Genomic DNA, 15,906 nt, shown 5'->3' with positions numbered 1-15,906 from the left:
TAATCATAAACCTTACCAAAAAAATGGGTTTTCGTAGGTTTCATTTCAGATCCTGGCTTACAAGAGTTGCAATGAAGGTCTTGTAGCATAAGTAAGCTAATACGAACACGAAAGAAACTGAAATATAAGTCCAATTTTAATGTACCCAGACTATAACAGTTATTTACGATTTGAAAGACATTCAAATAGATTCAACCCTTCACAATAGGACTCGTGTCTGGGTCAAATGATGTCGTAATAAAATAACATGTTGTCGCAGGGTAACCGACGACATTCTGGCGATGGCGCGCCCCAGCACAGCCAATATCGCCGCTAGGAATATTATACAACAGTTCCACAGGTAAGGGACGCACAACACAAGGCAAAGCTAGTTAGTTTTGTAAGAAACTTTCAATTTTACAATGTTATTAGTTTAGTTTTTTGTTGCCTATGTTATAATATTTGTTTTAATAGTTGTTGAGGATTCCTACCGCAACCACTAGGCACACGGCGTAGTTTGAGGACTCTTTTCACGCCCCCAATAATTACATAAATAAATGATGCAACGGGATACACGCATACGCGCTTATTTATCGGGATTACCCAACTAGTCTGACAATTCTGATAAATATGCGTGAGTAAACCGTTGCATCATTAATGAAATTTTCTCACAATGGTTACGATAAAAATAATTATAGTATTCAAAACTGTGATATTCAAAGACGTAGAGGTAGGTCTTTTTATTTCACTTATTAAGCTGATGCCTGCCTGGTCAGCGGGATTGTCCGAGAGGGTTACACCGGCGTCGGTGCACAAAAGGCAAAAGAAGGAACAAAAAAGGGGTTTAAGTCAGTAGAAGTCTGATACTCCTCAACCCAAAGCGGAAGAACATTTGATGATGTCACAGCCGAAAAGTCAGTTGTAGAAGCGAGACAGAACACTACACGTGTATAGCGCTCTCTCTCTTCCGCGTAATAAAAATAATAATATTCCACAATTTTCACACAACGACATCTAGCCTCAAACTAAACAAAGTTTGTATTTTGAGTACTAGACAACTGATAAACATACTTATATATTTCTAAATACATATCTATTATAGATAAATATAATAATGACGTAATAATTATATTATTTATAGACGTAGTGTTAGGTTTTCACTTGACGTGTGACGCAGGTTACCTAATTGAGACACTAATCTTTATTTTATGAACAACAATTAAATTTTGTATCTCTAATGTGATTTTATTATGAGAATATTGCATCAATTATTCTAGTATAATAAATTAAACTATTAACTTCTTAATTAGAAGATTGAAAATGCTTAATTTTAGCTCAATTTTTTGTTATAGTACGTAATACGTGTAAAATTATATGATCAATTAATTTAGTTGAACATCAAAGTATACTCAAATGGCGAACAACATCAAATGGTCCAGGATTTTTTACAGTCAAATGCATAGAAGATCATCAAAATCAGAAAATCTATAAAAGAGTTTTTGACAAAAAACAGTCACAAAAAGGGACTATTAAGTCCATCAGACAAATTTCCAATAATTTGGAAACTTTTGTTTTATCTTCCTTGCTTTTTAATGATGTAATAAAATGAAAAATACGAATTCAATTATTTTTAATTTTGTATTTTTTACTTGGTAAAAACATTAAATCGGGTACAATATGTCCAACAAAACTATTGACATAGTTTGAACATTTTTTGGAAATCTGTCTGACATACCTTATTAGGTAACTTTGTTCACATTAGAATTGCTTTTTTCAGTTGTGCTAACCTGGCTGATACTTCAGTTCACATACCTTAGTAGTTCCACACAGTTCTAATTTTCCACTGTTATTGTATTGCAGCTGGGGTATTCGTACGGTGATCAACCTGCAGACGCCGGGGGAGCACGCCAGCTGCGGGCCTCCGCTCACCAAGTCAGGGTTCACGTATGACCCCACTATCTTTATGGCTAATGACAGTAAGTGGAAACCCAAGAGAATGAAAATTAAAAGTTTTTGGGTCAAAACGTTATTCGTACAAAATAATACGCATTTTTCGTATCCTACTAACATTATAAATGCGAAAACGCAGTCTTAGTATACAGTATAGTTATATTTACTGTGGCGAAAGTTTATATGTTATGCATGCTTGTTCCTCTTTCACGCGAAAACAAAGAACGGATTTAGACGAAACTTCAACGTACACAGTATAGTTTTTATACCGATTTTATGTTCCCGTGGGATCATTTTGGTTTTGTAGCGAGCAAGACCACGGGCCACTGCTACTTAGTCCCATATACACTACAAATGCATGTGCAACATACACCTAAAATATATCGTAAACAACAATATTTCCATACCTATATTTCTTTACTAAATTCTATTATTTTTGTACTTCCAGTATATTACTACAACTTTGCCTGGCCGGACTACGGCGAGGCGAGTTTGAGCGGCCTCCTCAACATGGCAAAGGTCTTATCATTCGCCCTTCAAGAAGGAAGAGTTGCCATACACTGTCATGCAGGTAAATAGTTTTTTTTTATATATACCACTCCCGCACTAAGGAATTGAATCCTTGTGTCCCGGGGTGTTTCACAAACATGCAAGTCACACGCACAAAGACACCCAGACTTAGAACAAGCATTCGTGGATCACACAAATGCTTGTCCTACGCGGGGATCGAACCCGCGACAAGTCGCGCACAGTGGGTTTGGTTAGGTGACCTCAACCACTCGGTTATCCGTGCAGCAGTTACAATTAGTATTCAAGAGTGTGTTGGCGCAGGTTCAACATGCAGGTGGCATGCAGACTATATAACGGCGGAATCTTCCGGACCTTTGTGGAAAATACCGCGCGACGGTAAACAAAGGGTTATGATGGGTCCCTTCCGATTAACCCAAAACGGGAGGAGTCATTTCATCATTTCCCATTTTTAAAAAGGCAACTGTATTCTAAACTAAATTAATGTAGATAATAAATTTCACTCCAGGGACCGTTACCACGTCAAACCTACTTGGTGTCGCTCATTCGATCTCCGCGTAGGACAAGCATGTGTGATCATGAATGCTTGTCCTAACATTGGGTGTCTTTGTACATGTATTGTGACTCAAATGTTTCTAACACAAGGATTACATTTCTGAATGGAGCTAATCGTTTAAAATACGCGCTAAACACATAACCCTACTGGCTGTCGGGTAAAAAGAATTTGTCACCAAACTTATTATGGCATAACATTATACAAACTCAGAACGTTTTATTAGTTTTCCGTTAAAAATAAAATAGGTTAAAGTTCAAATAAATTAAATTTTGAAAAAAAAAAATGATAATCGTACTAAGTGCGTATCAGTAATGCCCAACTGTTGGGGTCGGCTTCCAGTCTAACCGGATTCAGCTGTGTTACAAGGACAGCTTTAAGTACCAGTGTTACAAGGAGCGACTAATTTAATAATAATTAGATAATTATAATTCATAATATTATGTCCTTTACTTCCTCATGTTTCTAACCGGTTTTTTTAATAAAAAAACAAATTATGATAAATACATTGTTCGTACCATTATATCTAAAGTTAAAATGATGCTATACAATTATCTATAAAAAACTTTAAATTGAGTTATGAAGAACAACAAGCATTGTGTCGCGGCTTTGCCCACATTGATTTTCTCTTGGGAAATCCCGAAAAATAACCTCTATCCTTACTTTTTCTGCCAACTTCATCAAGAAGTTTAAACATGGTAAAAAATTCTATTTCGTTCTACTAAAGAATCATAACTTTTATTAGATAAACGAAGCATACCTAAAAATGTGCCTGCAAAGTAAAAACGCTGTTTAACATTTATAAATGACCGACCTCCGTGGTCGAGTTTCGGCTCTGGGTCCCGGGTTCGATCCGCGGTCACAAAAATTCACAATTTTACATTGTCTCGGGTCTGGGTGCTATGATCAGATTCAGGGTGTATCTGAATTCCATAACACAAGTGCTTTAGCAACTTACTTTGGGTTCAGAACAATGTATGTGATGTTGTTCGCATTTATTATTATTTATTTATAATTTAATAACAGTTTATAGTAAACAGTAGATATACATATTTGAACCAAACCAATGGTTACAAAATATATATACTTTCCTCTGCAATTAATTTAGTTAGCAAGAATGGCGGTATGATTTTAAATACACAGATCATAGGCTAATAACTAAATTCAGTTACAACGATCAATTTATATAAGAAAAACTAGCTGATCATCTGCCATCATCTGCATGGGATTATCTGCCATCATCTCGTAAAGTTATGTCATTTTTTTATCGTATGCAAAACAGGACTTCGCCTATAATTTATTTATTTACTTTTTAAAATGAAAATATTAACATCGTTCTACATGTAAATTATATTAAATTTAAATATCAATTAAAAAGAAAACAGTCTTACATACAGATAAAAAAGTGTCCTCACAAAGGGTTAAATTATCCTGTACAGTTGTGGAATCCTAAAAATAGCATATAAGTATTAATATCTATTGAGATGAATTGCATTTTGTAATTGCCATTATCTTTCTATTGTCTGCCAATTAATTAAAGAGATAATTGAATAAATAAAATGGGGAAATAATTAAAACAATAACAATTTTGTCATTTTAATTAAGTACATTTACATAATTAGATTAAACATCTAGAAATAACCACAGACAAGGATATTCTTAAGACATAATCATGAACAACAAAATATAACATGAGCATGCTAATGTATGACGTCACTCACGCATAGCTAGGGCTAGCACACACTTAGCCAAGCGCAGTTCTAATACTTCAAAAGAAACCCCGAAAACAAACTTTAAAACTAATCATATAAAGCGCATAATTGTTCAACACGAGTTTACATTGAGAACAAGCGAGCATTTTAACTCTCATTCTTTGTCAAAGAGTTATGAACTTTATAGTTTAGCTTTTAAGGTCGGTTTTCGATAGAAACCAAGAAATACTCGTGCTCCGCCAAATTTGCGCCGACCCTTAGTCCAGTATCTGATACAACTGATTATACTACATAAAGAATTTATAGTTAATTGGCCGTCAGTAGCGGCCGCGACCTCAACGTATCAACATGATACTAACATTATCTTACTACTTACTTACGACCGCGCTTTACCTCTTCGTAACATTATTTTTACTCATATTATCAGCAGCAATATGGTTGAAAATAAAATACGAACCCATTAACCGAAAATGCACATCAAACGCAAGGCTCGATGGGAAAACTGTGTTGGTGACTGGTGGCAATCAAGGCATCGGCTTAGAGACAGCCAGGGATCTAGCATCGAGGGGCGCGAGGGTGATCATCGCGTGCCGCAATGGGAAAAAAGCAGCTGAAGCGATCGCAGACATCATAGCCACGACAGGAAACAAAAACATCGAATACAAACACTTGGATCTGGCGGATTTCAGCAGTGTCAGAAAATTCGCTGAAGATTTCAACAACAGCTACGATCGTCTCCACATTTTAGTGAATAATGCGGGTTGTGGAGGCCTCGAACCGAAGCTCACAGAAGATGGAATCGAAGTGGTGATGCAAGCCAACTATGTCGGACACTTTCTCCTTACAAATCTGTTGCTGGACAAAATTATAGCTTCGAAACCAAGCAGGATAGTGAACGTGTCCTCCATCGCCCATGACTTTGCCAGTCTGCAGGTCGAACGACTCGGAGCACCGTACAGCCCAGGATATAAAGGCATGTTCCTACAATATTGTAACAGCAAGCTGTGCCAAGTATTACATATGAAAGCTTTAGTCAAACGATTACCTAAAGGTGTCACAGTCAACGCTCTTCACCCGGGTGCAGTGAACACGAATATATTCAAAAATCTAACACCGCTATCGCAAAAAATCGTGTACGCACTTATAAACGTGTTCTTTAAGACTGTCAAAGAAGGTGCGCAGACGTCGATTCACTGTGCTGTGTCTGAGGATCTTGAAAATGTTACGGGGAAATATTTTATTGACTGTAAAGAGTATAAATATAACAAACTGGCTGATGATGAAGAGCTCGTTGAAAGTGTTTGGAAGAAAAGTATTCAGTTGACTCGGTAACTGGTGTCAAATGTTTTCTTTGGAGACTCGTTCAAACCAAACGTCAACCGCCAAATGTGACCCCTGTTTCCCGCAAATCTTCGTCTTTGTGACTACCTGAAGTCAGTGTTAAGGATGCTCATATGAGATATCTCTGACGTCGCTTTTCATAACCTTGAAACATCCTCAAGCGTGCAGGTTTCCACAATATATTTTCCTTCACCGTGTATGGCAAGTGATACCTACTTTGTAAAACGCTCACGCATTTGAAAGGACATTGGTGCGAGCCCGATATGAACTTTTTAGCTTAGACTTGGCAATGCAACGATTATACCACTAGTCTAATAATAGTATCGGTGTAAACTTAAAACTAGACCATACAAGTACTAGTAATCCAGATTTCGAAAACCCTCGTACGGTTAGATGTAAAAGGAAAAGTTTTTTGGTAATTAAGAAAAACGCAATAGATAAATTTAAACTAACTGCTAAACTTGCGACTCCTGACTAAAAATGTTTGTTAAAAGTTGCTGTAGAAACTAAGGAACCGAGGTTGCAAGACCTTTGTCAAGTCATATGACGAGGGGTAGGGGGGAGATGAGGGGTCCAAGGAATTTCTGCTGTTTCATTTTTATCAGTATGTGTATTAAATTGCAAATATAATCCGCTTTGCTGCGCTTTCTGCATATTAAATGATAAAGAATTATTACATTTTGAAGGCATATTGAAATGTAATAAACTATGTAACATCTATAGTTATTTTGGCGTGTCTATACGCTTGGTTTGAACAGACCCAAAGTCGTTTAACGGATTTATGTTAATGTAAATAAATTTAGGGTTTCATTAATTTTATGCGCATTTTTATTTATGATATTCTATAAAGTTGTCAATTAATAGTTTTTGTTTTATTAAAGTCGTTTTAGCTGAATCCGGTTAGGCTGGAAGCCGACCCCAATATATTTGGGAAAAAGCTAGGCCGATGATGTTTTACTTAAGTCATGGATTACGTGTTTTGGCTTGTCACAATTTCCATACCAGCCCTCTCTGAGAGACAAGTTACGCTCGACCTGTCATCTCTATTAATTCGAGCGTTTTCTATTGACAGACATACTTGCATAATTCAAAATACATACATATTATCGAGAAATTACACCTAAACACAAAGTATAAAATCGCACTTATCTCACAAACATTTATCCTGAGTGGGAATCGAACCCACGATCTAGGAAAAATGATTGCGCTCATCACACAATCTGGGTGAGAATCGAACCCACGACTTATGCAGTCAAAGCCACTAAACACTAGAGTTTAGGCCAACATATCAGTCGACGATATATATTATATGTATGTACGACAATATAAATGTTTAATTAGCACACCTCTGTTACATCTATAATTAGAATATAACCATAGCTGCACCCGTCTTTTTAACATATTAAATGTGAAGAACATAGTTGATCCCATCACGAACAAGTCGAGAAGTACCATAAAAGCCTGTTCTGGACAACTGAATTCAAGACTCTGAGGGATCCTGATAATAACTATCGTGAGAATGATTCATTATTAAATGGTGCAACGGTTTACTCAGGCGTATTTATCGTGATTGCCAGACTAGTTTCGGACCCAACTAGAGTCTTTAAACATGAGCTGTCACGGCGGGGTCGCGAGTCAAATAAATGAGGGATTCGTGCGAATAGGTTAAAGAAAAATAAATTTGCTCTAAAAATTACACCGATTAATTTATAACCGTACTAAACGTTGCTTAACGTTGATTCAGTAAGGTATCTACTGTAACAGCAGAAGGAAATTCAACTGTCAATCTAGCTCACATTTCTTGAGATGTAGCTCGCTTACAGACAGACAACAGAGCCTTCATAGAGTTGTTTAGACTTTGGATACAAAAGTCCGCAATAAAACAAGCTAAAATCACGTTGTTTTTTAATAACAACTGTCGTTTTTTAAATGGCTAACGTGATAGACATACATACAATCACGTATTTCCCTATATAAGTAGATTACAGAAGCCGTGGTGAATTATAAATACAATGTTGCATTATGAAGCAGTTATCCTCGCCTTGCAGTATTCAACATACTTTACGTATACCGCGGCCTAGGTTGAATACCGTGTTGATTTTCCTTAAGGCAAAAGGATTTAGGCTTGCCTCTCATAACCTTTGAATTGTTCACTTACCTAATTCATATATTTAGTCTTAAGCAAAGTTTGGGACGATTTAATAAATGAATAAATTATTTGTATAGCTTTGTATTTGATTATTCCGGCTCGAAATTGACTACTTTTCAATCAAATCCGAAAATATGTCTGTATGCTTTTTGATTTACGCACCCAATGAGTAAAATTTACCGTTTGTCACCAGATTGTGTCTCAAGAACCGTGAAAACTAGAGAATGAAAATTTGCCCAGATGATTTATTTGTGTTGTCGCTATAACAATATAATAATATTGTAGTAAAAACAAAAACATACAACTGACTTCAAATAAAAAACTACTTACTGGGAAACTGATGAAATTTTAATGGCACCAAATAACAGATGTTTCACGATAAATGAAAATAGAATCAACAAAATCGGTCCATCCAGTCCGAAGTTATGAGGTAACAAACAAAAAATACAGACGAAACCTCTTCTTGAAGTCGGTTGAGACCATCAATCATACTTCATTTTATCAATATTCTTGCGCTGTCAATGCGCTGTCATTTGAGTCAGACTTTCCCCCACAACTTACACCGAATTGAATCTAACTTGACTAAACACATGAGTCACCTTTAATATTCAAAAACACAGTAATCCGTTCGGGAGGTGTGACACCACAGACAGACATACAGCCAGAAACAGAGAGAGACACGTCAAACTTAGAGCAACCCTCTTTTTGCAACGGAGTTTAAAATAAATAAAATTACCTTAGAAGTTTAGGTTGCTTATAGTCAATTGCAGTCATATTGCTGACTGTCATTTCGTTATACAATTTTTTATCCTGCTATTTGTACTGAACCCTGTGTTAAGGTCTGACTTGCACTTGACCGCTTATTCACCTCATACAAAGTTTCTAAATAGTGCAATTACTCTAATTGACGCAGTCTTGAAAACAATCCATGTTATTAGTTATAAATGGGTACACATTACTTTGAATATTATCGCATTGAAAGCGATGTGTCATATTATCGCTAAAAAATAACAGATCAGGTAGCACAATCTTGGTTTTTATATTAAAACTAGCTGACCCAGCAAACCTTATTTTGCCGATTTTTTTTTCTAGTTGTATGTATTTTTTAATGCCACATTGTAAAAAAATAAAAACAAAAAATTTCGTCTAAAAAATAAAATATATCCTTTACTATGAGCAACCCTTAACACTTAAGGGTATGAAAAATAGATGTTGTTCTATTCTCAGACCTACCCAATATGTATACAAAATTTCATAAAAATCGGTCGAACCGTTTCGGAGGAGTACGGTAACTAACATCGTGACACGGGAATTTTATATATTAGATTCCTTATCTGAAAGTAATGAATGCAAATGCAATTATCGTAATACGAATTAAAACATTAATATACTCTCATTGTATTTCTCTTCTTATCTTCGCAACAATGAAAGAACAATGAGCAATAATTTTCTAAATAGTAGGGTATTTGACTAATCTAATAATGGAAATTTGTTTAGTACGTCAGACAAATATTAAACACATATATTTTTAATTATATCTCATCATCATTAATAAAGATAATTTGAAGCACTTAAGATGAGGAATTGTATGGTAGTGCTAGTAACATCACTTGCTAGTAAACAGCGTACTGGTAAGTGACGTCACGCGAGATTTTAAACCACTGAATCCCCATTTTTTTGTTCTAACGAAACAGCTATTTCTGTCAAATATCCTATTGTTATTTTTATTTTTCAAAAAAATACATTTTTATTATATTTATCGTGATGGCCTTGTGATTCTATTTACGGAATTGTATGCATGAGCGTGGGAGTTCGGACTCGAAAAGTAAAACCGATCAAGTGCGAGTCGGATTCGCGATACGGAGGGCTCCGTTCAAATAAGCTAACATCGCGGCATCGTAACCTCTGTTTATTTTTAGTATTTACTGTTAAAGCCGCAACATAAGTACATTAATATCAAATGGTAACTTTCTAGCTATCATGGTTCAATACAGGCTGTATTATATCTAACGGACGGAAAAACAGCCGGTTTTACTCTTTGGCTTTGTCAACAAAAAATGCAAGTGACAATGTGACATTTTCAAAAGTATGTGTAGTTTGTCAACTATTGTAAGACGCTATTGGCCTCTGCCGGATCACCTCATGAATCTAACCCGCTGTAATACGCCGAGCATAGCCCTTTCCACGACGGTCTACTAGTGCATAAAGCTGCGCTGCGCTTCTACAACACTAGAAAATACTTGCTGGTCTCTGTCCGTTCCAAGAAGAATCTCATAATATTGACTAAAATACGAAGATAAACACATTGTATTGCTAATTGATGTTAATGTTAATGTGATGTTATTCCTACATCGTTGACAGTCATTACAAGTAGTCAGAAGCTTGAAGAGTGACAACCAGTAGGGGTATCGTGTTTCCCAGGTAACTGGGTTGAGGAGGTCAGATAGGCAGTCGCTCCTTGTTAAACACTGGTACTTATCTGAATGCGGTTAGACTGGAAGCCGACCCCAACATAGTTGGGAAAAGGCTAGACCGGTGATGAAGAAATACGATTTAAAGTAAATCAGTACAACAGCATATTATCCGTCTGTTTTTCGGTCTAAAGTTCTATCTACACAGTATAAATAAACCAATAACCAATGTTATGTCTGTTCGATTTCACACGATTATGTTAACCAGTAACGTCTAGAATTAATGGGTTTAACCTTGACTGCACAGATAGAAGTGGCATAGGTCAAATAGGTAACTACGTGACTACGAGATCTTTTATGTGATTCTTTATAAGCGAGTTTTTTGTTCTTCCGGACTGCTAGGATGTAAAGGGTCTGGGATCAGGCTAGTGGGATCCTTAAACCATCGTGATCGGCGCTATACATACAGGGTGTTATGAGTTCGAAATGAGCCTGTCTGAGTGTGGCATCTTAGCTCTGGATAAGATGAAACGATTTTGATTTAGTTGTTTTGCGATTGAAAGGTAAATTTGTCGAAAGTCTGAGCTAATAAAAATTGGTTCAGGATAGCCCCCATATTGTAGAGGGGAACCTCTTTTTTCTCAACTCTCAATTAAAGGGCATAACTGTAGAATACACTTTTCCTGTTATTAATTAATTTATTGTTGAATTTCCAGGCCTAGGCAGAACAGGCGTGTTGATAGCCTGCTACCTTGTCTACTCGCTCCGCATCAGAGCCAACGACGCCATCCGGCTCGTTCGCAAGAAGAGGCCCAAGTCAGTCCAGACGTCAGGACAAATACTCTGCGTGCAGCAGTTTGAGCACTATATACTGCCGCAGACAGTCGTCTTTAGTTCCAAGTAAGTATAATCTTGGGGATAACGAAGGCAGAAGATCGAATATTCGTTCATGAACGCGAGGCACTGATCAAGTGCAATCCTAAACGGTCGTAAGATATACGCCAGATATACGGGCCACCCTTATAGGCAGGACATAGAGTCCTTGCAGAACAGGCGCGAACAATCCCGTGACACTGTCTAAAGCAGTAGAAGGGGCCCGGGCCGTTTTTAGTCGGTGGAAGTCCGACATATCCCCACGCCGTGCCCTCGACGTGGGTCGACTTTGAAGTCATTAGCATTTAATACCGGAAAAAATGATATCGAGTGCTCATGCGACCCCAATGACCACGATGCTCAGACAGGAAGGACCGACCATAGAAAGAAATTAGTATAATCAAGAAAAAGATTGACCTCATTACAAAGTTAGGTATTTGTGTAGCCAGGGGAGATATGATTGATATGCGACAGGGTTATCGCTCTATTGAGTGTACCTTTGAACTAAATAGTAGTTATTATATTATGACTACCAGTACTAATGTTACAAAGTACCTACGTCGTTAGAAATATTTTGTTTTAGTATTTCCGTAAAAAAACTAAAATGCACAGTTTTGATGAATTGATGATTACGCAACTGCTTTTCAGCTCGTAGATCTTATTCTATTCAAAGCCTATTTCAAATCTTTTGCAATGTGATGAACCATACCAATAAGAAGTGTCAAAATTTAAATTATATGGAGACTATCGAGACATCTATCTGCTTCTATGTTTTAATAAGAACCAATCCATATTTTCCAGGGAAACTTTAAACCTGACCAAAGACAGGAAGACCTCTGAGTTCACGTTAAAACAATATTTGTATAGACAACACGCAACGCTGCATGGACTGGAAGAAAGAGCTTTCAGAGAGCTGCCTAAAGTAAGTAATCTATCAAACAAGAATACCGCGCAAAACCCCTTTAATCCTTCTTAGATGAAACTGATCCAAACCAGTCGAACTAATAAATAGTAATCATGTATAGAAAGGTAGGTGCCAAGTTTTTCGACAAATCTTATGATCTGGCCCACCTTGCCCCGCCTCGTTAGGTCCTGATTAAGGACTTCGGTCAGGTCCAAAACTAGTCAGACAATCCCGATGATACTTAATGCGTGAGGCATCATTGAATAATGAATCATTCCCACGCACTGTATTAAAAAATATATGTAGTCGCCAGACGGATTAAAAAAGAAAGGAAAATGTAATTAAAACTGACTCTTTTTTCTTCGTATTCTGGCTAAGAGTAACAATATTTTCCCACATTTCTAGATAGTGTACTGTCTCTGTGAACGCCTGCTAAAGCTGTGCGGGTGCAGCCAGAGCGTCGGGATGGACTTCCGAGTTAAGAACAAGCCGTTCTTCAAGTCCTTCATGGTGTACAAACTGAGGAAGAGCAAGCCTCCCGATCCCACCACACCGGAAGAAGCTGCCACGGAACTGGGTACTCACATACCCTATTGTACCCTTACTCTATAATATGCTCTAAGAATCACTACTATAATTCTGTGTAATAAAGAATATTCTAATCTAATCTAATAAGCTTTTTACAGGACGGACCCTAGGAACAAGAGTGGTATTTAGGGCTCATCTATTGTGTTTTTTTGTTTGATAGTCTCTTTATTCTGCGTAGCTATTAAATGGACAGAACTTCTCTTTCCTCATAGATGATTGGCGCTCAGTTTTCATGACAAGCAAGGCATATAAATTTTAAAGAGATAATGATAGACAGAAACTTCATTTCCTCTTTCTTTCGGAGTGCCATAATTCTCATCTCTAAGGCATGCCCATTAGTATATATCGATGATGAAGAGTTTACCTTTAAACACCGAATTAGATATATTATATAAGATATATTATTATGTTGTCAGATCACATAGCCTCACTACCCATGGTGGAGTGGCGCGATCCCGTGCAGGAAGACATAGAGCGGAACCTGGAGACCGTCACCAGGATAACAGGCACATCCACCAACGGCAGCATACCGGCCGTGCAGATATACGAGGTGACATACTGATCTTCATATGTTATAACTTCATTACCAGCATCAGTAACGAGTTCTAAATTGTGGGTAGAAAGTGACAACCAGTCTAACTAAGGGGTATCGTGTTGCCCAGGTAACTGGGTTGAGGAAGTCCGATAGGCTGTCGCTCCTTGTAAAACACTGGTACTTAGCTGAATCCGGTTAGACTGGAAGCCGACCCCAACATAGTTAGGAAAAGGCTAGGCTGATGATGTTATCAGTATCAATACATATTATGATACCAAGTGACTTTCTATGTGTCCCTATGTATGCTGTTTGATTACGAATATGAAAATGTAATTTAGTTAAGGCAGGTAATAACGACACGTTTTATCTACAATAACATTGATAATTTCATTTTTATTTTTTCAGGCATTCACAGTAGACCATCATAGTCTTCCAGAAGAAAGGCAAAAACATTTGAAACAGCTGAGAAATGACATCAATCAACACAGAGAGGCCTTTGATAAGATCAACTCAGAGGTAGGATTAGAGTACCTTTTGTGAAGCTTAACCTATTAAATTTCAAAGGAATCTTATGTGGATTATAATACATGACCGAGGAGCCTAAAATCATAATAAATATACAAGACGATCGCTTGTCATTATCCGCACAATGTTCCTGTTTCTGTCTGTCACCACATCGTCAAGTTCTCTTCCAAAAACCGAAATTGCCACTCAAGCGACTCGTGGTGAAAAATGTTCTACTTTATCGCCCACTTTACTTTCTTTAACAGTTTATTAAAAAATCGTCAATCTGTTCATCCAAAGTTCTCTTTCAACCTTGTCAAACGTTTAGAAAGAAAAAAAAATGTTAGGCATTTCGTGAGAAAAATACAATTTTTAATTGACCAGTATCCTGTATTGCACAAAGCCACAAGACGAACCTTTCTTTCATCTCCCTGTTTCTATGAGTATACCAAGAGTGTACCAATTTCTAAATACCAAATCTTGTAACTTTTCAGAGCGACCCTACAATTCTAACAGGTCTGCTGTTCGAGTGGCTCGAAGGCCTGAAGCAGCCTGTCTTGGACCGAGAAGACTTGTCTATCATCGTCGGCAGAGCTTACAATGTGGAGTCCTGTATACTGGCCTTGACTTTGGTAAATACAAAAAAGTACTTTGAAATGATCATCATGGGGCTTGGGCAAATGCTTACTTCATTTAGATATTCTTCCCATTACATTGTATATTGTACCTTAAGCTTATTATTTGATCCGCGTTATTTTCCAGGAAGATATAATGCTGATAGAGTACCTCCTTCGCTTCGTAACACGTCTGCGTCCGCTCGCGGCCAACAAGAAAGTGGACATCCTGAAGAGGCTACTCGCCTCACTCACACATCAAACTATCGGTATTAACGGACGATGTCTTCCTACCCGCAAGGTAACCTACAACTATATGTGTTTCAAATTCTAAAACCGCATCATCTTTCATAAAAAAAACCATGGGAGAAAGAGTTGTTAATCGTTACTTAACATAAACATTACTTACTTAATATTAAATTAATATTTTAAATTAATAATTATAACTTAGATGAGGCAGTTTTTGTAGAAACACATAAAGAATTAAAATACTTTTTAGCCCTTTACTAATTTCATTCTAAAAGCGCGGACTCAGTTCAACTTTTTTTAAAACGCTACTGCCAGTTACCCTACAAACGTGTCATATTTTTTTTTCAGGACTTCCAGAGACTAAGAGACGGCACATGCAGCCAAGTGATAAACTTCATGCTGCGAATGATAGTCGAACTGCAGAAGGATATGATGAAGCCAGGCAAAGATGACGCCGATGTGGTCGTGCCTAGCCGTAGGATTAGGATAAGAGCTTGGAAATAAATGGCATTCATAAAATAATGAAGTTTTACTAGCGATGATGGCGAAAAAGTCTTTTTTTTGTCCGTCAGAAAGTAGTATTAGGAAAAAAATGGGGTTAGAAAGAATAAGTACTATCCGATTATCTGATAATATGTACACAAAATTTAATGAGAATCGGTCAAGCCGTTTTGTTCTGAGGGATACAATATTATATATTATAATTTCTAATCGTTCATGAGTACAGCTATAATGAATAGAATACTGCCTAGCGGTAAATAACATCCGCATCAGAGTAACCTATGCGCTCTGCAAGAAAACTGCTATCATAAATCGATGTTCATGCTATTTACAATGCTCGATATTAAAAACACATTAGGTATGTATATACGAGACACTTTTTAAAGTATTTAAGACCAAAGCAAATGAATTTAAATAAAACTCGATTTATAAATTTTAAGTTTTAGTAACTATCGTAAGGGTGACTCACGCACATTTATCGGGATAACCTAGACTCCTGTTGGGTATGAAACTAG

The 15,906-nt window shown here is 37.0% G+C and overlaps 1 protein-coding gene and 1 pseudogene across 1 annotated transcript; both read left to right on the top strand.

Moving 5' to 3' along the window:
- Positions 1–248: 248 nt before the first annotated feature.
- LOC113506212 (protein tyrosine phosphatase domain-containing protein 1-like) lies at positions 249–15,409 on the top strand (the record flags this gene model as incomplete). Its single annotated transcript, XM_026889056.1, has 11 exons — positions 249–340; positions 1,840–1,955; positions 2,378–2,500; positions 11,340–11,523; positions 12,298–12,418; positions 12,806–12,977; positions 13,405–13,538; positions 13,929–14,039; positions 14,522–14,659; positions 14,790–14,942; positions 15,239–15,409. Coding segments are annotated over 11 exons (1,500 nt in total), but the record flags the coding sequence as incomplete, so codon positions are not given.
- Positions 5,010–6,606, top strand: LOC113506215 (annotated as a pseudogene).
- Positions 15,410–15,906: the final 497 nt, after the last annotated feature.

This window comes from Trichoplusia ni, assembly GCF_003590095.1.
Source record: "Trichoplusia ni isolate ovarian cell line Hi5 chromosome 5 unlocalized genomic scaffold, tn1 tig00002244_group4, whole genome shotgun sequence".
NCBI classification, from domain to species: domain Eukaryota; kingdom Metazoa; phylum Arthropoda; class Insecta; order Lepidoptera; family Noctuidae; genus Trichoplusia; species Trichoplusia ni.
This window is presented reverse-complemented; position numbering and strand designations above follow the sequence as displayed.